We start from the raw sequence: 26546 nt of genomic DNA, 5'->3' as shown, positions 1-26546 counted from the left end.
GGGCTTTGTCTTCCCTTACAGAGCGGTTTTGCTGCACATGGGTTGGTTAAGCCCACGAGCCATGCCGTTCTGAATTGGGCTGCGAGGCCCCCCGGCGCCCCGGGAATGCAGGCTGCCTTGTTGCAGCACGCCCCGGGCTGCGTCCTCCGTGTCTCTTCCATGCTAGCACAGGGTGCTCTCAAGTCCGGTCTGCATGGGCCTGAAGGCTCTGGCTTGACCTCATTTGGAGGGAGGGTTTGAAGTTGCAGGATGATGAAACGCCAGCAGTAATGTGTCAGGCGAGAGTCGAGTCTCTTGATACAACCCCCAGGGCAAAGGGTTAGTGTGCAGCAGCAAAGCAGGGAGCGGCTGTGTACTGGAGATGGGTTTCCTGGGAAGTGTGGGGGTCTTGCTGCTGCACCTGAGAAGGGAGCAGCAGCCGGGCCACAGGAAGGGAAGCGTGGGAAGTAGAGGGATTTCGATTTGTAATGGACCGTGGCCACCTCCTCTGAGGGCAAACACCTCGTGCCTGCATGCCCCCAAGGACAGGACTGTGCAGGGCAGAGATGCTATCCAGGTCTTTACACATGCTTTGATTTTTTTTTTTTTTTTTCCCCCTCCTTCTGTCTGTCTCTCTCCTGTCCGTTCTTTGGTGCCTCAGGACAACTGAACAAGTGAAATTTCTCTGTTTTCTGTTGTAAGTACTCTTCCGTTTCCTCTTCTGTTTCCGGTGTGTGTTGGCATCCTCCAGCCCCACCTCTCTCCGGCATGCAGGCTCCTTCCTGCTTCTGGAGCTCTGTGGTCCGGCTCGTGTTGCCCGCACTTCTCCGGCTTCGTTCCACCGGGCAGCTGAGCCCTGCGAGGGGGAGTGCGGAGGGCCGGGCGGGACAGCGGTCGTGCCTGCGGTGCGCGCCTCTGCTTGCTCTCATGGCATGCCACTTGCAGTGCACTTTGATGCTGTGACGGCGTATGAAGCCTGCGAGTGCTCGAGTGCAGAGAGGTTCATCGTTGGCCCTGCAGTAGTGCCAGGTGCCCAGACAGAACTGGGCCCTGCTACAACCGTGCTCGGAGGTGGTTCCTCTTGTGGCACGGCAGACCGTGCAAACGCAGGGCGGGAGCAGACAGAAGTCGCTGTCCCAGGTCGCCCCGCAGGCAAAGTGGGAGGGCCCCAGTCTCCGGAGGCCTGAGCCAGTGCTCCAGCCTGGAGGCAGCTCGGCCGTGTTAGAAATAAGGTTAGGGTGGGCCAGGACAGCAGGTGCTGGCTCCAGAGAAGTAGACTTGACCCCAGCATGGTAGTAGGGAGGACAGGGATGGACCAGGCTGGCATAGCTCAGCCTCCTGGCTAATTCCTGGGCCTAGACAGAAGGAAGGTGCTGCCCCTCAGTGCACAGTGCCTGTCCCGGGGAGGGCTCTCTTAAGGTACTGGCTAGTCTTAATAAGCTGCAGAGCCTGGCTAGAGCAGCTGGGGAGACAGACGGGTGCCAGGGCGTCAAGCAGAGGAGCTGTGCCACCCCAGCAGCAGCAGCTTAGTGCAGCCTGGCCTGGCACACAGGACCCCCTGCCTGTCGCCAACTGGTGCACGCGGCACCCCTGTGCATGAGCACCCTGCAAAATGCTGAGTGCTCCTCAGAGATCCCCTGGCCCTGGCCATGCCTTGGCGCTACCTCCGTGGCAGTGCTGTGCTTCAGCGCTGCGCACCTTGTGCTGGTGAGGAGGAAAGTAGGGCAAGCCACGGTGCTCTGTGCTTGTGGGTCCTGGTCCTGTCCGTGGGGGGTGGCGCGCAGTCCCTCTGGCTCTTGCCTGTCTAGCAAACTGCTCGGGCTTCATTTGGGGGTGGAAGCAGAGGTCAGGACGCTCAGGACTAGCTGGGGAGGCAGGTTCAATTTCTGTACGGCACGTCCTCCCGGTAAACACAGCACCGCGGTAGGGGGAGACTTAGAGCATGTGCAGACGGGAGCAGAGCCAGGCTCCAGGGCTGGCGCTCACGTCCGAGCCGTTCAGAGTCCTGTGCTGCTATATGGGGAGCCGTGGGCTCGTGGAGCAGCCTTGCGCATGTGGATTTAGGAGCCCCCATGGCAGACGTTTCCCTGAGCTGATGTAACTGGACTTGCTTGAATGGGAGCTCTGTCCTGGCGAGCAGGCGGCTGTAGATGCAGAGTATGGAGTGGCCCGTGGCGCCCAGCTCGTATAGGGCATGCCCCTTAGCCTGTGGCTGGCTGTGGTCTCCCTGCCCCTTCCGCTTGCAGAGCTGTCTTGCTACTGGGGGGTGGGTGCTTTGATCCAGTGGGCTGCCCTGTGCCTGGGACCTCTCGTGGTGATTGCTCTCTTTCTGGGGGGATCGTCTAAGGGTCTCTGGGACGCGAGCTGCAGCTGTTTGCAGTTGAGTCCTGGAGACGAGCAAAGTCTGGAGAGGTTTTCAGGTGGACACGGGTGTGAACGGTACCTTGCAAGCAGCGTCCTTCAAGCGCATGTCATGTGCCCGTTAGTGCCTGCCTGTGCCACGTGTGGGGAGTGAGCGTTGCGGACAGGGAGAGGGAGCAGGAGCTGTGAGGATGCCTGGAGGGAAGGCAGCTGGGTGCAGCAGGTCTCGTTGCAAATCAAGGCCCGGGTGTACGGCGCCTTCACAGAAACCCCCGTCTACATGCCACTGCCTGGGCTTGTTCTCACCGCAGCCAGGGCCGCCGGTTGCTGTTGGGAAAGTTGTCTTGTTTGGAGGGATTGAAAATCCCACCGCCCGGAGGGCGAGCTCTGTGGCGGTGAGCTCCAGCCCTCCTCTGCCAGGAGTCTCTTTGCCCCTAACCAGAGAGGGAGGCTGAAGCTGAAGAGGAGTGGAGCGGTGCCAGCATCTGCCATGTGGGAAGGAGACGACGGCTTGGGCAGGCAGAGTTGCCAATGCTCGGATGCTGCGGGCACCAGACAGCTCGGAGGTTGGGCGACGCGGGGACCTGCCACTGTGTCCGGTGAAGGCCCCGGGCAGAACTGCTGCCCCCTAATGAAATCGGCCAGATGATGCCGCCAGGGCAAGCTCCGGATGTTGGAGAAGGGAGAGCGCTGTCTTCCAGCTTCGGTCCTCATCCTCTGCCCCCGGAGTCACTGCCTCTGGGCTTTTCCTTTGTGGAGGGGAAAGGGGGGAATAAACGTGCTGAAGAAACCGTGGGATGGTTGGCTGGTTCTTTGCGCGGTGCAGTGTTTCGGGACGCGCCTGTCGCGGTCTCCCCTGACAAGCTGGGGACCACGTCCCATCAGTGGGGTGCAATGCTAGCGCTGGGGCTGCCCATCATTGCTTCAGCTGTCTCTGCACCTGCCCTTCCCACCACCTCCCCCATCCCCTCCACGACTGGTAGCCCCCCCAGGCCTAAAGCGGTCTGTCTGTCTTGTCCGCAGGAGCGGCTGCAAGGTGAAGAAGTACGAAACACAGCCCCTGGTCCTGGACGTCGGCCCTCAGGTACATGCGGGCAGGCGGCTCTCCCTGGCGGCCCTCGGAAAGCGGCGGGCACTCGTGGGAGAGGAGCGGGGTGAGGGGAAGCAGGGGCGCTTGTGGCTCCAGGTCACAGAGCCGAGCGAGCTGTCCTGGGAGCCGCTGCGGGAGGTTGGCTTCGGACCCAGGTTTCCTGTAGCCACGTGTAACCCTCAGTCAGACTTGCCGGGAAGGGCTCGTGGGCTCTCGCCCCTCACGCACTGGTGAAGCCATCTCTCCACCCCACCAGCACCTGGCTTCTGTGAGGAGGTGCCGAAGGACCCCCTGCGGGACGGGCACGGCCCCTATGGTCACTGTCCGGCCAAGAAACGGGGCCCGGTCCTTAAGTGTTCTGTGTGGCTGCCGGGGCACACAGAAGACCGTGCCGTGATGTGGTCCCAGTCTAGTGGGGCAGCCTCTGTGCATAGGATTTAACACTTGGAGGGGCTTTGTCCTTGTGGGAATTGCTGCTTTGCTCCCCCGCAGTGCTTCTCTCTTCCAAAACCTTCCTGAGGGGCTGGTCACAGCAACTTGGGGGGTGGCAGGCCATCCCTGCTTTTCCAGTGACTCGCCGGCCTAATTAGCCTAACGTTTCTCTGTGTACCCCAACCCTCCAGGGAGAAGGAGCGCTGATCTCTGATGTACCAGACGTCGCAAATCGGGATGGACATGCCACAGACGAGGAGAAGCTGGCCTCCACGTCCTGCGGCCAGAAGCTGCCTGGGCTGGAAGCGAAAGGGGAGGCCGAAGACGACCTGGAGTACTTCGAGTGCTCCACTGTCCCTGCACTTGCCGCAAAACTCCCCTTCCCCCCCTCGGAAGCAGGTACGGCGTCGCTGTCCTTGGCTGTCTCGATATCTGACTCTATAGGCCGACAGGTTGCCTGCCCAGAGCAGCCGAGCTATTTCCAAAACAGCCTGCAACTGCAGACTGGGCTTCTTGAGGCCATTGCACCGGGAGGCTGACAAGTGCCGGTGCTGCAACAAAGCCCTTGGGCTGCTCCCATGTGTTGTAGAAGATCCACGAGCTTCTGTTCGTCCCCTTTGGCTGTAGCTCTTCCCAGGGGTAATGCTGATGGAGGCACGTTAGAAAGCACGTTTCCATCACCGCTGCTCAAAAAGGGCCCAGGCAGTGACTTTGCAGTTTTAATTCAGGCTCGCTGTTGCTTGCAGGGCAGGTTTTCCTACTAGCCTTGCTGTTGCATGGCTCGGGCAGGCAGCTTGCGGAGTCAGTCGTGCCCTGTGAAGCCGGTAGGAGGTAGCAGGGCCTGTTCGGTCAGCTCACTGGGCAGGGGAGAAGGCAGGTCGGAAATCGATCCCCATTTGTCCGAACCTGCCGATTTCAGCTTGTTGTCTGGCACCAGTCGAGCGTGTGTGTAGCTGCAGGGGCGCTGGCAGCGCCTGGGCTGACGTTTATGCGCTAGAAGAAGTGTGAGCAGTTTACACACAGCATGGCTGAAGCGCTGCGCAAGCAGCAGCAGCCAGAGCTGCCGGGGGTCAACCGGCAGTCTCTTCATCTGGCTGCTGAGAGACCCAGGCTAAACCACGTGCTGCAGGCTGGACTGGGCTGGGCTCGTGTGCGTGATCCTTCTGCTCTACCCTTCTCCGTCCCCACCCATTAACGAGCCCGTCGGGGTTGGCTGCACACGCGCGTGTTTTCCAGCACGTTGTGTTTGCCAGTGGCTGCATTGTTTTGTCTGCCCTGCTACATTTACATACCGGATCCATTTGCAGATAATTAAAAGCCAGGCAGCGGTGAAATCAAATCGATATCGGAGCTCTAGGTGCAAATGGCAAAGAGCCGCATGGCAAATCCAAAGCCGCTGCGTGGACGGTTTGTTGCTTATTCATTAATCATTTCTCCCGGGCGGGCACATAGATCTGGAGCACTCTGCAGACAGGCTGCGAGGGAGGAAGCTCTTGAGAAGCAGCTGCCCACTGTTACAGGCAGAGAGGGGTTTTGTGCAAAAGGCCTTTATTCTGCATTTTTGGTCTGTGTGCCGGCATCAAGCCAGCTTGCAGGGCATGACTCCTCGGGCCCCATCGATGCCACGCATGCACCTTTGGCGAGCAGCCTGTTCTAGACTGGCGCCAGCAAAAGCAAAGCCCCAGGGCAGGCAGGGGAATCTCAGGCCCGTGGTGCAGTCCCCAGGCTGCCACAGCAGGCTAAGGGGGGAGGATGAACTAGGCTCTGCAGCCGTGGGGGTGGGTGCAGGGCCCTGCTCCCTGATGCCACTGCGTTTGGAAGAGAAGGTGCTTGCGTGTGCCCTGTGCGTGAGCGAGGAGCTGATTGCTCTCACAGTCATCAATAAACTGATGTGGTAATCTCCACTGCAAGTCACATGAGGCTGCAGGAGACTTGTGAATGCCAGAGCCTGCAGGAGCAGTCGTCTCCTCTCTGCTGCTGCTGTCGAGAATAGAAAGGGTCACGTGAAACCTTCCTCTGGTACGAGGCTTGTGTGCATTAGCAAGAGCAGCAAACAGGTGTCCCCTAGCACCACGTTCCTGACCCGCAGTCAAACCCGCCATGTAGCGACGCCTTTCATCCCAGAGGATCCTGCTCCGGTGCAGGGAAAATGTGTGTGTACATGCTCACGCATGTGTGCACGTGTGAGTGCAGCCATACCTGGAGTAGAGTACAGCACTGGTGATTAGCCAGGGCCCAGTGTACCAGAGACTGCAGCAGTGATTTGTAAGTTGGGCCAGGCTATGCTCCCAGGAGATTGGCTCTGCTTAGGCAGCAGGTACCTGAGACCTCAGCCACATGTTTCTTTTGGCAATGCCCTGCCAAGTCCTGCGCAATGGGATGCAGCAGGCTGAGGCTGGGAGGTCTCATGAAGGCCTGTGGGTGGTTGGGGAGCCAGCTGTCTCCAGGGCAGGGCATGCACGGGCACGCACCGTCCCCGGGGACAGCTGGCAGGGCATGCATGGGCGTGTTGCTCCCTTTTGGCTCTGAGTGCCCCGGAGGGCAATGACCTTGCATGGCACCAGCCAGCCTCTTGCTGTGTTACCCCAGTCACCCTCCAGGGGCCCTGTGGGCTCAGGGTCTCCCATTTGGGCAGGGGGCAGATGCAGCTGGCGCAACCGCCTCTGCTTGGGCAGTGCCCCACGTGGAAGCATTTGCTGTTTACCCGCCTCTTGCCCAGAGCTCTCTCCGCATCTCCCTGTGTCACAGCAGCCCTGCCCTGGTCTGCCCTTTGGTACTGTGCTCCCCCACTGTGCCCTGGGACCAGGCTGTCCCCAGGTCCCCAACAGGCTGTGCTCTGCTGGCAGCTCTCACTGCTGCTTCCTGTGTTGCAGGTCTCGAGAAGGAGGCGTCTGGACAGGCAGAGAAGGAGGCACCCAGCAGCTTCCCTGTGAGTGCATCTTTGCTGTCTCCCCCTAGTCCTGGGGGAGGGTCGGGCCGTTGGTGCGTCTGCACAGCAGAACTGCCTCCCCATGCCCAGGTGCCTGTACAGCCTGGTCCCTCAGCCTGCGTTCACAGCCCTGGATGCCGGTGGGACTGTTTGCTTGGGGTAGGAGCTGTTTTTCATGAGCAAGAGTCAGACCCTGGGCTGGCGCCATGGGGCAGGGGACTTGAATATGGTCGGTGACCCCATGCCCACCCTGTAGCCCTTGCTTCTTGCTGTGTGCACCACTCCACATGATATGGTCCGTGCAACAGCCCCAAGTCCCTGTGAGCTGTACAAGGGGCCCGAGAACATCTGGAGGAGCCTTGCTGGGGTCAGAAGTGTTTGTAAAACCCTCCCAGGGAAGTGGGTTTGGAGCTGAAGTCTTTCAAGCACTGAACCAGGGAGGTTCAGAGAATCTTGTTGCTCTGTGTGAAACCCCTGCACCTCCTCAGTCTGGGGTGGCCCAGGCACGCTGGCAGCAGCACTGTGGGCGACTGTGCACTCCTCCAGCTGGTGCAGCTGTGCTGTGGGCAAGAGGGCACCCCCCCCCGCTTGGTCCCTGTGCACGGGGGGCAGGGAGATGGCTGCGATGGGCGAGATCTGAAAAATGCTCTCTCTGGTAGGGACGACACTGGGCCATGGTGAGGGGCAGGCCCAGGAGAAGGCACTTGCATCTCTTGGGCCTCTGGGCACAGCAGCCAGTTTGTTGTGGCACAAAGGGGCAGAGGCAGTGTGAGATCCCAGCAAGGACGCAGGCAGCCAGGAGCACTCAGCAGCATCCAGCACTGGTGCACTGTTCTGCTGGGGCTGCAGGTTGGCAGGAGAGGAAGCAGCTGCCCTGTGGCAGGAGCTGCGGCTGGGGTCAGGTGCAGGTGCTGTGGTGGGCAAGTAGGGGACGCTCCTGCGTTGAGCCGCCCACCTTTCTGCACCCAGCCAAGTACCAAGCTTCGAGTGCCTGCCCTGGGGCACCTACATCTGGCTGACCCACTTCCCGGAGCACACCCAGAAGCCTGGGGTACTGCCGCCACCACCCAGACTCAGGTCTTTGTCTGTGCCCTGTGTTGCCCAGGATACACAGGCCCTGTAGATCTTGGGATTTGGGGGTGCTTCTGTTAGCCTGAAGCATTCACCAGGAGCCTCCCATGCAGGAGGAAAGTAAAATAGCCCGAGCCCACCTTCTGGTCCCTTCCCTCTTAAGTACATACAGGGAGGCATGCTAAAACAGATAGATTTATTGATCAAAGAGGGGGCGGGGAAGGGGGAAGGCATACCAGTAGCAAAATATAGAAAGAAAATCAACCTTGAGCAAATCTGAGCGACTTGTCAACCTTTTGATGTGCAACTAGGTTACAGTCAACTAAGCTGCTAGTTAGGTTTCTGGTAAGTTACTCACTTCCGCATCTAGCGAATGCGAAAGGTCTGCGGAGGTCCGTGCTTCTGTGCACATGTTTTAAAAACATCCTCTCCCCTTTTTCCTGAAGGGACCCTCTTAAATAGCCCTACTGACCTCACCACCTGGACCCAGTCAGGGACAGGTGTTATTTACTGCCCACCAATCAATTTAAAAAGCATCAGCGTTATCAGAGGGACGTGGACGTAAGCCTGGCCCCCACGTGGTGAGGTCAGAACTCAGCAAAGGAGAGGTCAAATCCATCCCCTCTCACCTGAGCCAGGTCATGTAAGGAGTAAGCCACGGCAACCATGTTGACAGGTTTTATTTTCAATTTCCTTTTTCTTTGTCCTCTCACATGTCAGAGAGGAAGCCGGGAGGGAGTCCTTCCGTGAAGCTGCTCTGTCCTTGCGAGTGCCCAAGCAGAGGTTGTGCCGGGGGATGCTGCCCTTGCTGGGGTGCTGAGCACCTGGGTTGGATCCACCCCTGGCCTGGCCTGGGGGAGGATGTCATAGGCAGCGCTGGTGCTGAGCTCCGAGCCGGAGAGCGCCGTCTGTTCCCAGAGCCCATGCTGCTGTGCGGCGCTTCCCTATTTATGGCACTGCAGCCGGTTGCCAAGGAGACCCCTGCGAGGGGCTGTCACAGTGGCCAAGGGGACAGAATTAATTAACGATTTAGGAAGCCAGAGATTGGGGATGATGTCCCGGACCAGGGGAGAAGCCTCCCAGCTGCCCTGGCCTGGACACCGGACAGCCAGGACGTGCGGCGTGAGGTCTCTCCTGGGCTGTGGCGCTGTGGCTTTCGCATTGCAGCATTGAGGGAAAAAGCTGGATTTTGCAAGGAGGAACCCTGTAGCAGAGCACATGTGACTGGGCTAATTATAGCCCGGCCAGCGGGGGAGAGCTGCAGAGGTGCATCTGTTTCCTTGGCAGCCCGCTGGGTCCTGGAGCTCTGCCCGGCGGGAAGCTCGCCAAAAACGAGCTGGGGTCACAGGGCACGTCCGAGCTGAGGCTGCTGCTGGAAAGTGCGCAGCCAGCCGGCCGGAGGCCCTGGGCTTCCACAAGGACCTCCTGTCCTGGGGCGTCCTGCTGGGCCTCCCCAGGACTCGACTCAGTCGGGGGGTGCTGCAGCCCGTGCCAGTGCATCCATGCAGCAGGCAGCAGCTGGCTGCATGTGCCTGCAGGGCAGGGCGTGGTCAGCGGGATGCTGCTCTGCGCAGCCCCGGAGGCTGGCCCTGGTCTCAGCCCCACAGGCTGTCAGGCTCTTGGGAATCCCAGCACGATCAGTCCCAGTTGAAGTCTAGGCTCCTGGGAGCCCTGGCAGGGGTTGCTTTTGTGCCTCCCCTTTGAGCTTCCTGATGTGAACCGGGAGCTCTGCCCCGTAGTGCTCTCAGGGCACGGCTCCTGCAAGCGGCCCCGGGCTCAGTGGCACGTTGCTGTAGGGCACAAGGTAAGCAGCGAGCCTCAGCCCAGCCCTGCACAGGGGCTTCCTGGAAAGGAGCAGGGGCCTTGAGTGGTCAGCACACTGCTGTGGGAAGTCCTGGGCCTGGAGAGAGGCCGGTAGGGCTAGGGGGGCACCTGGGCAAAGGGAACGAGGCAGAAAGGCCATGCACTGAGCAGGGCACTGACTGGTTGTCCCCCCCACAGGGCAGCTCTGGCCTGACCTCCGCAGACAAGGTTCCGGCAGCTGTTGTGACTGGAGTGCGCCAAAGCGAGAATCCCTTGGACAGCATTTGCCTCCACGAATCAGACAAGACAGCCGTGCTCACGTTAATACGGGAAGAGGTGAGGGCAGGGCGTGCTAGTGCCAGCATTGCGCAAGGGGATGTGCCTGTGCCTGGGGGCCTTCGCATGTGTGCATGGATGTGCATGTGTGCACCATGCCCAGCACAGCGGCATTAGAGACATGATGGTACCTGGACCCTCCCCGATGTCCAGCACCCCATGGCCCAGATGCCAAGGTGCCCCTGGTCTCCTGAGCAGCTGGAGGTGCTGCGGGGCTACTTCGTGGGGCAGATGGATCATTCTGGGTTTAAGGGAACTGTTAGAGCTAGTCTGACCTCCTCTGATGTATCACAAGCTCAGGGACACGGTTCTCCTGTGCTGAATGCACCAGCCTGTGTTTGGCTACAGCAAGTCCTCTGTTAGGACTAGAGGTGAGGCCCAAGGGATGGGACAGGGCTTCCACACCATGCGTGACCCAGAGTGAGTGCTGAGAGGTGGGGAGTAAGGAGATGCACTTTGTGTCCACCCTGATCCAGATCATCGCGAAGGAGATTGAAGCCAACGAGTGGAAGAAGAAGTACGAAGAGAGCCGGCAGGAAGTCCTGGAAATGAGGTAATGCATGTGCCCACTTGGGAAACCCTGCATGGACACGTCCACCCAGCACCGCAGGCCGGACCCTGCCGGGCTTAATGTGACAGAGGTGGCTGGTCCATCCAGCTCCGGGGGCGCCGGTGGTGGAGTGCTGAGCAGCGTGGCGCACCACTGGTGCACACCTCTTGCCACCTTGCCCATGGCTCAGGTTGGCCCCGGGTAATGTGGCTGGGACGTGCCGTGGCAGACAGCGTGGTATGACAGCCGCTCCCTGTGCTTGGATCTAGACCAGCTGTGTCGGGGAGCCAGGGGAGGCAAGGGCAGTGCTGGGGGAGGCTGCTGGGGATGAGTAGAGAAGAGGGGGCAGGGGAGGACTGGCAGAGTCAGACGAGGCCACTCCTCGACCCACCTGCAGTGGCTGGGGTTGCCAGGCCCTGTGCAGCATGTTCAGTGATGGTATGCTGGATGCCACATGTCAGCAGCCCACACCAAGCCAGGCATAGCTAACAACCCTTCCCTTTCATCCTAGGAAAATTGTGGCTGAATACGAGAAGACCATTGCCCAGATGATAGGTGAGGCCCCTGGGGGGGAGCCAGGGGCTGGTGTGGGGGGGCTGGGGTGCCGGGTGCAGAAGTAGACTCGGTCTCTGTAGCTGCCTGAGAGCACCCTGGCCAGCCCTGCTGGCTTCACTGCAGAGACCCTTCTGTGTGCAGCTGCTGCCGCCTGTCCCAGCACGTGCTGCGGGGGGTTGCCGGGGGTAGTCCCCTTGTCCCGTGGTCCTGGGAGTCCTGTACGTTGGTTCCCCCAGGCTCTGCTTCGCGGCAGCGCAGTCTGGGCATGCAGCCAGCAAGGCGTTTGGGCCCAAGCCCTCAGCAGCCCTCCGCGGGTGTCTCATCCCAGAGCAGGAGAGTCCCCCCAGAGGAATCAAAGCCAGGTCAGCCCCACGTAGGGTTGTGGGGCAGGAGCCGCTGCGTGACCACGTTATGTTTCCGATCCGCAGAGGACGAGCAGAGGACGAACATGACCTCGCAGAAGAACCTGCAGCAGCTCACAATGGAAAAGGAGCAGGCCCTGGCAGACCTCAACTCGGTGGAGAGGTCCCTGTCAGATCTGTTCAGGCGATACGAGAACCTGAAGGGCGTCCTGGAAGGATTTAAAAAGGTGCTTTGAATGGTGTTTCTTGTGCCTCCCGGCTTTCTCTCGCTAGCCAGTGCTCTGGTCCTGGAGCAGGGGCCTGGCCCAGATGATAACTGTTGGGAGGTTGGTGGTTGCTGTTGGTCACACTGCGGAGCTGTTTCCTCTTTGTCACGTTCTTCCTAGGGGCTGCTAATAGCAGCATCTCGGGAGCAGGAGGGAGGGTGGCCAGGGGCTGGTGCGAAGGCAGGGCATCGTGGGAGAGCATGGAGGGGATCTGTGGCTTGTGGAGGGATGGATAGATGTCCAGTTGTGTGCATGACGTCCCCACTAGGCAGCAGCTTATCGGCGTGGATGGACTCGCCCCCTTTGCTCGGTGAGTCACCAGGGTTGTGTAATTTGCTTTCCAGAATGAAGAAGCTCTGAAGAAATGTGCTCAGGATTACTTAACCCGGGTCAAGCAAGAAGAGCAGCGGTACCAGGCCCTGAAAATCCATGCAGAAGAGAAGTTAGACAAGTAAGGACTTGAGCAAGGCCTGCCCTGGCAGGGCTCGCTCCACGGTGTAGTGCTGAAAAGGGTCCTGCTTCCTGCTGAGGGGAAGCCGACGCACCAAAATAACCCAGGCTGTGCAGAGCAGAGCCAGCAATCTGCGGTTGTGCGTCTGACCTCTCGCGGGGAGCTGCCCCGGGGACGAGCTGCGTCCCTGCAGTCTGACACGTGGTGCATTCAGCGTGGCAGTGAAGCTGGGGGTTACCCACAGCATGATTAGGGTTGCTTCTGGGAGTGACCTCATGAGGCTGCGCCCTCTGGCCTTTCTAAGACTCGGGGTCACAAGGAGTCTCCCATTCCTAAAGAAGGAAGGTAGAACTGGCCCCCTCCCCTGGCCTCGGCGTCATGGCAGGTTTGCAGCAGTTGGCCCCAAGGTATGAAGTCAAATGGGCTTCAGGAAAGCAGCACACATCCCTGGCTGTGCATGTTTGTGTGCATGGAAGTCGGCTGGGAGCAGGTTTAAACCAGGTGGGAACAAGCCCTGCCAGCTGAGTTTCCATCCTGGGATTTGCCCCAGAGTTCAGTAAGTCAATTTAGGAGCTGATTTAAACTACATGACTCCTCCACAATGAGAAAGCTGCTGTCCCCATGAGCAGGGCTGGGGACTCTGGCAGCTTGACCTTCGGCCCGTTGGCCTTTGGGTGACTGCCTGCAGGCTGTGCAGTGTAAGTGGGCACTGGCCAGGGAGATGAACGCACGTGTTCATGCTGTGTGTCTCTCTCTCTCACCCCGATGAAGAGCCAATGAAGAAATCGCTCAGGTGCGCACAAAAGCCAAGGCGGAGAGTGCAGCCCTCCATGCCGGCCTCCGCAAGGAGCAGATGAAGGTGGAGTCCCTGGAGAGAGCCCTGCAGCAGAAGGTAAAGGCCACTCCCGCCTTGCCGGGACGTAGCGGGGACCCTGTGTGGGGTGGGCTGCCATTCACAGCGTCTCCTGCTGACCCTGGGCTGGTTCCTCAAGTTGGAGCCAGCACGAGAGAGGAGGCCTCAGAAATCTGGCTGAGCTGGGATATCCCCTCCCTTCCAAGCCCGGTCGCCGCCTGCTCGCAGCCATGCTGAGCTATGGGCAGACGTTTTGGGAGCAGTGTTTCAGGCTGCCCCTCCCTCAGGGGTGTGAAGCGCAGAGGCTGGGTGGTGATGAGGTTCCTGCTCAGGCTGTGATGCATCCCCCACAACGGAGGGTCACCAGCCTGCCCAGGGACACCCAGGCCGGCTCGTCTCTCCCCACATACAGGCTCACCAGCCTGTACAAGACGAGCTCCCTGGCGTCATGCCAGATAGCAGGCCTCCTTTTCCCCATGCCTGCCTTTGCTCCAGCTGGGCTGCCCCTGGCTACTCGGGCGCTGTGGGCCAGGTGCATGGGGCACGGGGTAGGTGGCATGCCAGAGTGACTGCCCCAAAGAGCGGTGCAATGACAGCACTTTCCCACCAGCTTAGGGCAGGGCCTGTGGGGGAGCCTCAGCTGCTCATTCCCGGTGCTGGTGTGTCTTCCAGAACCAAGAGATCGAGGAGCTGACCAAGATCTGCGACGAGCTGATTGCGAAGCTAGGGAAGACCGACTGAGCTGCGTCCCCTCGCCCTCTGTTCTGCACCTGGCCGCTTTGTTTTGCAACTCCAAGCACCTTCCTTGCCTTATTGCCCAGAAACACCCCCCTTGCCACGAGAAGCACATGCACACACTTCTGCCCGCTTGGTGCAGGCCTCGGCACCCCCACGCACAGCCTGTTGTCCCAGAGGTGTCGCGGCTCCGATTGCACCAGAAGTCTCGTGCCCCGGCGTCTCTCAGGGCTCAACTCAGTTTCCCTGTGGCTGGGCCGGCCAGTGTTTTTCTTCTGGCAATCGTCAGCGAGTGGCTGTGTGGCTGGCCCGGCAGACAGTCCTGCGGTGTTTCCTTGCCACTGGGGAGTGGCTGTGAGTTGTCTGTGGGAGAGCTGGCGTTTGAGGTTGTGATGGTACTGGGCATCTTGCCGCTTGGCAGCTGCCTCCTGAATGCAAGGGGCTGGTGCAGGCCGGGTGCTGAGCCCGTGCCGGGCTCAGAGGGCTTGGGCCGTGCAAAGCTGGTGCCTTGAGAATGGATGATGCTGTTTGTGACAAGACGAGAAGAGGCAGGAGGTGGTGGGGGCTGCCTGACCCCAAAGGGATCCTGCTGCATGTGGGTCTGATTCGCCAGTGGACCCCCCCACAGTGGGAATGGCTGGCCTGGAAGTGGGGTGATTCGTGTATGTGCTGGTCCAAGGGTCTGGTACGTTCGTGTTACCCAGATTCTTGGGTCCTGGGCCCAGGCCCTGCCAGCAGCTGGAGAGGGAAGCCCCTGCACCTTTCTCCCCAGTGCACTTTATTGTCCTTGCACTAGGGCCTTCTGTGCTGCCCTGCTTTCAGACTTTGGCCCCCTCCCAGCTGCACACCTGACTCTCCCCAGCCAGATGGATGTGGCTGTGCAGTCAGTGACACACTCGGTGCCGTCAGAGGAACTTGGTGGAAAGCAGGTCAAGTGGCTGCAAGCACGCCCTGAGTCTGCCTGGTGTTTGCTTTGGGGGAAGGGGAAACCGCTCGCTCCAGAGCAACGGGGGACTGCCTTCCTCTGCAGCTGCTCCACCGCCAGCGTTGTCACTTCCTAATATTTATTAGCAGTATTTGCAAATGCTAACTGGCAGCATGCAAAGGGATGTTGCTTGCAGCTGAGTCTGAACGCTGCTGTGAGACCAGCCCCTTGCCCAGCCATGGGGAATGCAGACAGAGGGGATTAGGCTGTCAGAAATGCCTGTTCAGTGTTACGAATCCTGGCAGAAGCAGACGAGCCTTGCACAGGAAAAGCCGGATGCAGGCAGCAGTTTAAAAATGTGCGGCTTCAGACAGGCGGGCAGGTAGTTGAAGCCCTCCCCTGTGGCTGTGGTGGGTGTTTTCCCTTCGTTGGCTGCCCCCAAGGGGCTGATGCTCCTTTCATGCCGTGGCGCAGACCCAAGAAGCCTGTGGGTGGTGTGGCTGGCGTGTGTACAGATGTCTGTGTGTGCGCGTGTGTGTCGTCCTTGTGATGCTGCTGCATGATCCAGCTTCAGCAAGGGGTTTGACCTGTGGGTGCCTGGCAGAACTGGCCCACCCTGGGCTTGGCTGTGTGGTGTTCGCCTGGGCACGTTGCTTCTCCAGCCTTGGAGACATGATGCTCGCATCTGAGAGAGGGGCTGTATGGATGCTTTGCTAGGACCAGAGAGCTGTGCTGTGAAGGCTGCCCTCTCCTGGTGTGTGCCCTCAAATAGCATGGGCTGTGCAAGGCTGTGGGTGGGTGACTGGGTGCTACCTGTGTAGTGGGGAGACATCAAATGAGAGGAAGATGGGAGGAGCTGAGCCCTAGGCCGCTGCAAGGATCACACTTCAAACCTTTTTGCTGCCACCTTTCTTTCCCTGACTTTCTCCCTCCTTCCAGTGAGTGCCTGGTAGGCTACCTGTTTAAACCAGAGCCATGTACTGGAGTATATTTTATTATTTCTGTTATGCCTTGAGAGGGGTTATGATGTTTCCCAGGAGACAGACTGACCCCGGCACAATTGTAGCTAATGGGACCAGCTTAGCCCCGAGCAGAGAAGGGGCCCACCATGCAGCAGGGAGATCCCAGCCTAGGTTTGCCTGTGGCTGGTTCCCTCCATGACCCTGGCTCTTGTTTGGTCATTCGGCTCCGTGCATCGGGAACCATTTCCCATCCTCTGTTTGGTGTAGCGACCCCCTCCAACGTGCTAGAGGGAAGAGCCTCCCTCAGACGATCTGCAAAGGGAAGCCAGACAGTAAAGCAGTCGGCCGCAGACCCCATGGGGCATGCCTGCCCTTCATCTCTGTTCCTTCCAAGTTTGCCTGCAGCCTGGGGCTTGCCCCTCTGCGCACAACGTGGCGAGTCTCCATCTCAGCCTCCAAATAGCCCTGGGATCCTTTCCCAGCGCCTCTCCCTGTGCTGGCAGGAGGTTCTGCAAGCAGATGATGACAGATAGTCAAGGTGAACCCGAAAGGGGGCTCTTAGAGGAAGTGTCCAAGCATTAAGACATTTCTCTGGGCCTGTGGGGTCTGCAGAGTCTGGGCTAGAAGCTTTCTGGAGACGGCGCCAGCAGAGATGGGGGAAATGAAAGCCACAGAGGGAGGAGTTGTCCAGGGGTTTCAGAGCATCGTGCGTCAGTCCAGTCAATTCTCATTCTCAAGGAGCAGCGGGCCGAATTCCTGAACCATTTCAGCTCCAATTAAACCCTCCAATTAGGGAATGAAGGCACGCGCAGGCTATGGGTTAGTCTTCTGGATTTCACCCAACACAGCAACAAGTTCTTTTGGGATAAAAGTGTAGCTAGGGGCCTGGATTGAGCTGCTCTCTTCCAGTCTTGTCCCTGGTGGGGCAGGAGGTGACTGTAACACTGGGACGTGTGTGCGTGCGTGTGTGTGTGTGTGTGTGTGTGTTGAGCACTTTTGCACTGGGGCCCTGCACACTTCCCTTCACTCCAAGTATGTCACAAGGTGTTTTCTGGTATGTAAGACCACTTACCTTTGCTCTGAACACACACGGTTTTGCTGGGGTGTCTGGCTGCCGTCCCGCTGCTGCATGCTTTGGTGGTCGCATGCATGCTCCTAGCCGTGCCCGGAGAAGTGAAACAAGATTTCAGGGCAGGCCTTGTTGAGTTGGCACCAAGAAAGCAAGGCGAGGTTTGCTCGTTGAGGGACGAGAGCCTGGCGAAGTAGAACAGGAGGGTTCTGAAGGCCGACTCCTCCAGAAGGAAAACCTTGTGCTTGGAAAGAGCTGTCTGTCTCTCCCCCTGGCACTGTGCTGTGGCTCTGAGATAAGGCACCCTCAGAGCGGCATTCGGCTTTGCTCGGGAGAACACAGCATCCCAAAGCGACGTGCTGCTCTCTGCACCTATGCAAAATTGTAGCCTGCAAGTTAAAGCCAGCCCTTCCTGCAGGCCCCTCTGCTCTGCACTGGGCTTCTCCCCTTTGGGCGACGCTGATTTGATGAGATCTTCCCTGCTCCCTGGTGTCCAGTGGTTGCACTTTCGTGGTCTGTGTCACCTGAGTGTTGTCCAGTCCTGTGCCTCTCAGCATGCAGCTCGAGCCTGGTCAAGCGAGATTCCTCAGGAAGGATTTATTAACTATAAGATGGTTATAGTGACATGTCTATAATAAATATATATAAAGATTATAGTTCTCTGTAATGGAAGATGTGTGTGTAACTTGAAATCGGTGAGGCTGCTGCATTTGGTGTGCTGCTTCAGAGCCAGGAGTGAAGCTGTGGTAGAGACTGGCGTGTCCCCTGTAGCACCTTCTCTCTGGGGCTGTAAAGAGGATGCTTCATCTCTTACTGTTCAGCAGTGTGGGCAGGAGAGTTTGAAGGTCACTGTTTTCTCAGTGCAGGGCGCCCGTGACAATTCATCAAGTGTTGCTGCTCTCCACGAGTGTCTTGTGAACACAAAGGGAAAAAAAGATCTTCAGCTCCCCTCCCCCGACCCCTTGCAAACGAAGATGCATCACAAACGCAAGGAAACTTGAAATGTCCATGCACTGAGTGCAAAGTATGGCCCCCTCTCTCTCCGCAGTAAAAATGAAACATCCGTTTTCAGCGTCCAGAGCGCCTGCCTGTGAAACAATTCCTGTTGCTGTTAGCAAGTGCACACCTGCCCGTAGATAGACCCCTTGTAGACGATTGAGTGCCAATGAGTGACCATCCTGACTGCATTTCTGCTTCCACCATGTTCCCACTGCGTGCCCTCCTCCCTCCTTCCCAGAGGCAGGAAAAGAGCGCTCTGCGTTGACTACTATCAGGTTGCTTTGTACAGTGTATGTAACTGCCATCTGCATAAATTTTATATGTATAATAATTTCCCTTTTATATGTCAGGTAAATATTTGTAAGAGTTATACTCACACAGATGAGATTATAATAAGGATTACTAATATATTTTTTCCATGTTTCATTGCCTGAATAAAAATTGTGTTTACCACTCGGGGATGCTTTTCACCTGCCTCTTTTTTGAGTAGGGGCTGGATTCGGGTGGATGTGATGGTTACGCCACTCGTTCCAATGAGATTCCTCTGCCTTTGCACTCGTGGAAGTGGGCTCAGATGGCCCTCCTACAGCTTGGTTGCGTGGACTCTGCACTACAGAAATGAGTCAAAGCCAAACTGAACACGGAGGAACGCCAGACAGTGTTTTACAGCTCCTTTTTGGTGCAAGACAATGTTCCTGTCCCCTGCGGGCAGCGGTAATGGCTTTCACAAGAGGGGCTGACCCAGGCAGTTTGCTGCTAGCTGATGGTGTGCCAAGTGCTTTGCGGAGACAAACTTCCAGCCTAAGAAGACTTGGTTGTGTGTTGTGATCGGGTTCCCTTCAAAGCTGGCTGCGGTGGGTGAGGTGAGTGAATGGCTGTTCCCAATTTCATCTTGAAGTTGCACTTTGGTATGTCAAGGGTCCCCCCCCCTTCCCCTGTGTGCAGCCACACGGGAAATGCCCTTGGAGCACTGCCTTCTGGCCTCCGTGGCTAGGATGGTTTTAGCCACAAGCTGTGCACTAGTAAGTACGTGATCCTCAGCATTAATCCCTTTGCACAAGTTTCTCTCTGAAACAAAGCAGAGGTGTCCCTGCCCTTCCACAGACCTCCTGGAAGCAACTGCTATGAAGACCATCCTGAACTGGTCACCTTCACATCCGTCGTAGTACCAAATAAGTGCCACACAGTCGCGCCTGAGCTGTAACTGTGCTGTGGATTGGGTCCTGTTGCTCAGTTTCTGCACGGTGATACCTTGCAATGTGCTGCCTCCCCAGCAAGGAAATTACTTTCTCTTTCTGAGACCGCCCAAAGGCGCCCAACCACCACTTGCTTGAGAATTGGTTGCAAAATCCCCAGCAGGCCACCAAGGAACTCCACAATGAGCGTTTCCTTCCCCAGTAAGTTGGTGGCTGCTTTTTGCTTTGTCAAGGGACCTGGGTTACTCAGACTTGCTCCAGGATTTTTGTTGCGGAGTGCGTTAGTTCTGAGTTATAAACGTAGCTCTTTGGAGAGCAACCTCTTTCCGACAGGAAGGCAGAGAAGCTGTTTCACTCCCTGCTGTGCCGTCTCGATGTACGTTGCATGGCTAATATGCAGCTTTTAAGAGCTCCTGGGGAGCGCTTAGTATAATCTGCTTCTTGTCAAACCAAAAGCAGTGAGGCAAGCAGGCTAAGATGCAAGACTGGGCATTGCATGACCAGCCTTAGCCTAGTTAGGCTTTTTCCTTTGTCCGGCAGCTGCTCTGTGCAGTCTTTTCCAGAGACGGCAATTGGCAGACATCTCTGGCTAGAAGCAATTCCCTTGTGCCTGATCCCTTGGGAAGAGACACTGCTCAGCCCCCCCAGGAGATGAATTGGTTTGTTAGCTGGTGATGCTTTATGTAGCAAAGGAGCACAAACCTCCGTGTGTCACCACGTCCCTGCTGAGGTGTTCGGAAGTCATGGGTGGAGCTGCAGATGGAAACTTGATCCTCCAGTCAGAGTTTCTCTGGGTCTGGGGCGAAATTACAGCGATATTGTGATTTATAATGACTGTCTCCCCCGCCTGTTACAGACAGAAGTTGCACAGGTCCAGAAGCAGTATACATGCAGGCAAATGCCAGGGGGCCGGTTTATATCTTTTCCTACAAGGCCAGATCCCGATGCATGTGCGCGTGTGTTACCCAGTCTTTGCCCAAATGAAACTCCCACTGGCTGCAGTGTTTGGTGCTGACATAGAAAGCTCCTGCTCTGTCCTTTCAGAGGGGGTGAATAACATTGATTCAGGTGCTTTCATGCAGAAGAGCTGGGTTTTCAGGACTAGCCTAGAAGGAAGGGGCATCACAAAGAGCCAGAGAGGACGCGGTGGATGTATGCATTTGAATGGGCCATTTAGATGAATCAATGCCTAGTGCTTATTGTCCTATGTTTAAATCTTTGTTTCACTTGAGTTATTCATTGCTTCCCTTCCTTTGAGAGGAACCTGGTAACCCAGTGTCAGCAAAAATAAAGCCAGCAGCCGGGGCATTTCAAACCCAAATGCTTTCCCAGTGGATCCCGGAGCCCTTTCTGGACACCAGAGGGCTCTTTGCAGCTGAGAGACATGGTACAGGCATCGCCAGAGATGCAGCCAGCTATGCGCCCCCCCTCCCTGATTAGATTAATACTGATGGTTAGATATCAAATGCTCAGAGGCTTCCCCGCAGGTACCTAGGTCTACATGCGAGTGGGACTGCCAAGTGTTAGTTGTGGTTTTTGGTCTGCAGGTGTGTAACCAGTGCTACTGTTTAAAGTTGTGCGAGGTGAGGCAAGCATGTCTGCTCCTTCTCAGCAGCTCCATGGGTGCAGGCCATGCAGCATCTTCCTCTTGGCGTCCTTGGCCCCGATGAAAGACAGCCTGTAGCAAGTGGGCCTTTGGCATCTATCCCTCCTTACTGGCGCGGCAGGCTGCCGTTGTTGCCCGGCCTAGGATTGCAACTTCCTCCTGCAGCTTTGCGTGCAAGCGCAGTGTTGCTTCAGCCCTGCCAAGAGCTGCACAAGGAACGCAGCTGCCCCCAGGCACAAGATGTTCTGTTCTCCCGGGCGCCCAAGTGCTGTGCTGCGAGCTGCTGGCTGCAGTGCCGAGGCCCAGCTTGGTGCTCTGTGCACAGCTGGAAATGCCCCCAGGGGCTGCTGCAAGCTCCAAGGGTGAGCAGGCAGAGGCCCTGAGCCTGCTGCCTTCACGGCTGGTGAGCAGAGCCAAGCAGAGAGCCTGCCCAAAGCTTTAGTCTCAGGTCTGCGGGCGGCCAGCATAGGAGCCCCCATAGTGATGCCTGGAAGGGGAGACTCCAGGATGCTGGAGAAGAATTTGAGACACGAGTTGGCCCCTCTCCCCCCGCATATCTGTCCCTGAGGCAGCAGATTAAACCCATCCTTCCAGACCTCAGGGACAGACCTTCACCCTGTAACTACAGCAAGTCATTCAAGGCGGAGATGAAGGGGATCTCCCCTGCCAGGTCAGTAAAAGCACTTGGGATGAAAACCACCTCCCCTGCCAGCTGCCCCAGGTGAGCACAGCAGGGACTCTTGTATCCTCCCTGCCCTTTGGGTGCCCCAGGGCTACAGCTGGCCAGGGCTGCCTTTCCTGCAGCTTGGTGTGGCCTGAGCACTGCCACGAGCCGCCACCTCTGACTGGGGCACAGCCCAGCCCTGACATGCTCGACTTCTTTAAGAAAATGTTCTCACTAGCTATTCTAAGCTAAAGGAAATGGTAATTTCAGGAAGTGCTTGTGGGGCAGGCACGCAGAAGGACAAGTCTCTGGTGTGGCCTCCCTCTTGCACTTTTGAGTCGTACCTGGAGTATTGTCTGCATATCATTTGCATGCACAGTAAATTGGGGCCTTAATCCTGAATGGTTGGTTGTTGGACGCTGAATCCCTTTGGGGACTCGGGCCTCGGCTTTGATGTAGCTCCTGGCAGCCACTGAGCACTGGGCAGGAGACGCTGCCTTACCCTGCAGAGAGCAGTGAGGTACCTGTCCAGGGGCATTTGCTGGGTGAATCAGGACAAAGCCCACAGTTTCCTGACTGTCAGCCAGGTGAACCAGCCCATCGCACACTTGCAGCGCAGGAAAGGCAGAGTGCTTCCTGAGAGCCACGGCATCTGTGATGCACGCTGGGGTTCATGGGCTACTCTGCTGCTTTGACTGTTTTGGTGGGGGATAGCAAGAGTCCAGCTGGACACGTGGCTTAGAGACTGGACCAGTGTGGTGATGAGTCTCCCATATGCATTTGCTGTGCCAGGAGATGATTGATTCATATAGAGAGGCTTGGACAGTTTTGTGACTGGTAGCGTGCATAGAGAGCAATGGTGGGGAATTGGATCAGGACATCACCCTGATCTTGGAGATGCCCAGAGTGTCCTCTTTTTGCAACATCAGCAATCACCTGTTGGTGGGGCAGGATAGGGGATGTGAGATCACCCTGTGGCCCTGACCCAGGTTGAGGGTGCCCCTGGTCTGGTAAGCTGTGCCAAGGGCCCTGATGAAACCTTGTGGCTCATGTGTGTTGTAGTATGGTGCTTTGGACTTGCCCCCCCACCCCCAGCATGCAGCCTGTGCCCCGTTCTGGTCACACACTCACCTGCGGGGCGTGGACGCCCTCCCGCGCCTGCAGCAACCCGGTGGCAGTAGGTAGTCCCAGCGCCACGTGCCTTGGAGGGAACCCCCACTGGGTGGAGCGGGGCAGGGTGCTGGTTGGCGGGTGGCCCCTCTGCTTCCCATGTTTGGCCGGAGCCCTGCTGCCTTCTTGGTGTATATCCCTGGAGTGGAGACAAGGCAGAAGCCCCAATCCCAGTCGCAGCCCAACCTCTGCGGCTGGGAGAAGCAGCAGTGATGGCAAGGAGGGCCCTGCTGAAGCAGATATGGGGGGCAGTTCCCCCCAACAATTTGCATACTGCTCAGGGTCCAGGGGGGCTTTGGGGAGGTGTCATGGCTGGGAATCCCCCCTTCAGTGTGATGGGGTATGTGGGTGTTAAATCCACTTCCCCAAGTGTGCACAGAACACCGGGGGGGGGGTCTTTTGGGGATCTCTGGGGTCTTGGGGAAGACCCCCCTGTATGTCAGCTCACTCTGCAGTGATGGGGGGAGGTGAATTCAGGCTGCACCCAGGGTTGTAACCGTGAACCCAAGCAGCCACGACCAAGGACCAGCATGGTTCTTCATGGGGTCCCTGCTCACAGCACCGCTGAGGCCAGCACAAGCTCTCAGGGCCCAGTGCCCCCGACAGCCGGAGCTCTCCTCCGGTGCCATACAGGACTGAAGTGCCTGTGCAGAGGCTCCACATGCCGACCCCGCACCCCACCGCTCTGTGTCCACCCCACTCCAACCCCCACCCTCACTGCTCCGCATCCGAGTCCGGGGTCTCCATCCGCCTCCATGTCCAGCCCTGCACCCAGTGGTGAATTAATGTGCACTGGGGCCCTGGGCAAAGACAACACTGGAGGCCCCTTCCCCGCACGTGAGCTGGGCTGCTTCCCTTCCTGGTGCTGGCAGGGGAGTCTGGGGGGAACCTGCCGGGCTGAGGATGGGAGGGCACATGCACCCCTCTTCTCTCTGTTCCCTGTCCCCCTGTCCCACTATGGCCAAACATACACGCACACAGGCGTGCACTTAGACAGGCGCATACTACTTTCACTCACTCTGCACATGGGCATAGACACAAATATACTCTTTCTGCTAGCAACATATACACATGCATGCACACCCTGCGCATGTATACATACACATCCAGATGGATGCACACACTTTACTCACTCACTCTTTGCACATGGATACACAGACGCAAACACCATCTCCCTCCTAGGATCTGGAACCAACTTCCAAGAGAAGTGGTGCTGGCTCCTACCCTGGGGGTGTTTAAGAGGAGGCTAGATGAACATCTTGCTGGGGTCGTTTGACCCCAGTACTCTTTCCTGCCATGGCAGGGGGTCGGACTTGATGATCTGCTCAGGTCCCTTCCGACGCTAGAAAAATATGGTTATGACCAGAGAAACAGAGCAAAGCCCCGTGGGGCTGAAGACTATGCGGCACAGTTGTGCTCACTCTTGTCCTGTTTCCTTTGCAACAGCAAGTGCCAAAGTGCCCCAGATGCATTGCAGCCAGCATGGACGATTGCAGCAAGCCAGGGACACTGCGATCCCTGCAATATGCAGGTGCCTGCTCCACTGTAACCCCACTGAGTCAGTCTGGCTGCACCCATAAAACGAATGCCCCAGGCTGTGCCCGGAGGGGATGGAGTCAGAGTCTGGCGCAAAGGGGGCTTTTGATAACGCAATGTGAGTTGTTCCTATGATACACGGTGCTCCTGACTGCAGCCAGCTCTGCCTGGGGGCAAAGGGAAGGAAAAGAAGGGCATTGCAGGGAGGGTAAAAACTGGGTAAAGTTGGGGGGGCTGGCCAATGGAGATGGGGAACAGAGATGTCTGAACTGAGACTAAACAGTTCCCACAAGGCAAGCAGAGCCCAGACCATTAGACACGCAGCGGAGAGGGGGAAGAGGCCCAGTGCCGAGCCTCACGGCCCCTGGGGAGATGAGCTCAGAGACCGAATGGGGAACCCGGCTACGAGCTTGTTGCTGAAGTGTCTGTTTTAGCTTCAAATTGGCTCCCTGGCAAGGAGAAGCCCCTTCCCAGCGCAGCTTCTCTGCAGATGTGGGGAAGCAGCTGCTTCGAGGGTGGGGAGGAGGAGGAAGAAATGAGCCTTCGAGGCTGGTTGGAGGTGGTCTGGGCAGGGGGGCTTGTCCAGCTTGTGAGATCAAAGCGCCCGGACTTGGAAGAGCCTGCATCTGCTTCTCCTGCTCCTTTGGCAGCGGGAGGCTGGAGTCTGGCTCAGCAAAGGCCTCCAGACCTTTAAGTGCCTGTCCCAGCACACCCCAGCAGCAGGCAGCAGTGCTGCGCGTTCTCCCCAGTCTGAATCCTCCCCGAGGTGGCAAATGTCTATCGTGTTGTCACTGCTGGAGCTGGCAAACGCTGCCCCGCACCCTGGGGATGCTGCAGCAAGCAAACAGCCAGTCTCCCAGGGCTGGGAGGACAGGCAGCCCGGCCAGGCCAGTGCTGGAGCTGATCTGCGTTGGGTCCGCTAGGAAGTCGCATGCTGCACAGGGCCATCACAGGGGCAAGGAGCAAGCACAGAGGCTCTCAGCAGGGCCCCTGACATATCAGAGGTGCACAAAGAGCACAGGAGGGACCCTGGGAAAAAACAAGAAAAGGCAGCTCGAAGGCTTTGGCCCAGGCTGTAAAGGATTCCTTTCCAGCGTCTCAGGCCTAACCAGTCTGAGGCGAAGGCCTGAATGGTTGTTGACTTTGCACTGGCTGATGCAGAAATGCACGTGATTGCATCAGCTCACGAGGTTTCCACTCCTGGGGCACAAAAGCAGCCGAAGAGTTAGGAGAGTTTGCAAAGGATGTCTGAGCTTACCGGGGACGTGGCCCGTCCTCACGCGGAGGAGCCGAGGTCCGCGATAAGCCTTTACAAGCCATACCGGTCTGTGATCCACGAGACCTTTCGGAGGGGCAGCCCCAGGCCCTGGCAGCACTGGCTTGGCTTGCTAACGGTCACTGCCGCTTTGTGAGAAATGCCCAACTCCAGCACACAATGCCGCTTGTGACCGGGCCTTCTCCCGCTCATCTCCTCCAGGACTTCTGCCCTGAAGCCAGCCTCTGGCTGGAGGAAGCAGCCCTGCTGCAGTTGCTGTTTTCAGTGTTTGGCTGTACGTGCAAGGCAATGAAGTTGCTTGTGGCCTGAGAGAGACCGCACTATTGTTCTGGCCCAGCGAGACCCCTTACTGCAACGCGCTGCTCTGGGCTTCCCAAAATAATCAGCTGATGACCAAACGACCAGGTTCCCTGTAGCCCAGGAGCTGCATCTGAGTTACAGCCTGGGCACAGTGTGGGTTGGGATGATGACAGTCATGTGGTGATGTCTGTGCGCTGCCTGGGTTCATCCTGCAGTATTGTGGACCTAGGTCAGTGCTGAGCACCGCTGCGCAGCAAGGTGAGACGCCTGCACTGCAGTGCAGCTGCCTTCATAACTCTCTTCCGGGACAGTCAGGCCTGGCAAAAGGGGCAGCTGGGATCTGGTTCTCTAGTGTAGCGGTGCATATCTCAGTAACCCTGTGCTTTTGGAGAGGTTTTTTAATGCACCATCTTGCTGCTATGGAAGTGCAAATCACTGCTGCCGGGACCGGACATGGTGCGGCGGTGCAGGTCAGCCTTTGCACAGGAGAGCTGGTGGGCTGCAGGCTGGGGGTGGCATGCTGTGTAGCACAGCGGGTGCCGTGCCAGACTAGGTAGCTGTAAGACTGGAGCGTGGGAAGCTGTGGTGGTGCAGATGCTTGTCCTGATTTCCAGGTGCACTAGAGTGGGGGGTCCTGCTGTTTCTCCGGCTTCCGTCTCAAGGGCCCAACTCCTCCCTCAGTCAAGTAAATACTGCAGATGGCAAATGCCCTTTTCAGGTGCTGCTCGTCCTTTCCTGGTGGAGCTATAAGCCCGTGACGGATTTGTCGACCTGCTTGCGCCTCCTATAGGCACGCTTAGGCTGTATCAGCCCATCAAATGCTTATGTGGGCACAAAAACTGTGCAAATGCCAAGCTGCTGCTGCGTGAGAGATGGAAGCAGGGCAGGGGGTCTGCTCTGTGCAGGCCCTTCTCCATGTGCTCTGCTTCTGCAGGCAGTTTCCTTGCTGTGCCCCCAACCCCCGAGCAGGGCCCACTGCTCTGCTCAGGGCTTGCCGCATCAGTCCTCAGCACCTGTTACTTGGTTGTGTGAGTTATACCTCCCCAAACGAGCTGTGCTGTGTGTGTCCG

The 26546-nt window shown here is 57.8% G+C and overlaps 1 protein-coding gene across 1 annotated transcript in view; it reads left to right on the top strand.

Moving 5' to 3' along the window:
* TACC1 (transforming acidic coiled-coil containing protein 1) overlaps positions 1–18187 on the top strand; it is a 31339-nt gene extending 13152 nt beyond the window's left edge. The window contains exons 3-12 of the mRNA XM_019545901.1: positions 3364–3424; positions 4054–4261; positions 6736–6791; positions 9864–10001; positions 10478–10554; positions 11063–11106; positions 11535–11695; positions 12079–12185; positions 12957–13077; positions 13711–18187. Of these exons, the coding sequence (XP_019401446.1) occupies positions 3364–3424; positions 4054–4261; positions 6736–6791; positions 9864–10001; positions 10478–10554; positions 11063–11106; positions 11535–11695; positions 12079–12185; positions 12957–13077; positions 13711–13779 (1042 nt within the window). The 3' untranslated portion in view covers positions 13780–18187. The remainder of the gene's footprint in view (positions 1–3363; positions 3425–4053; positions 4262–6735; positions 6792–9863; positions 10002–10477; positions 10555–11062; positions 11107–11534; positions 11696–12078; positions 12186–12956; positions 13078–13710) is intronic.
* Positions 18188–26546: the final 8359 nt, after the last annotated feature.

The sequence above is a fragment of the Crocodylus porosus genome, unplaced genomic scaffold (assembly GCF_001723895.1).
Source record: "Crocodylus porosus isolate Cpor-Errol unplaced genomic scaffold, CroPor_comp1, whole genome shotgun sequence".
NCBI classification, from domain to species: Eukaryota; Metazoa; Chordata; order Crocodylia; family Crocodylidae; genus Crocodylus; species Crocodylus porosus.
This window is presented reverse-complemented; position numbering and strand designations above follow the sequence as displayed.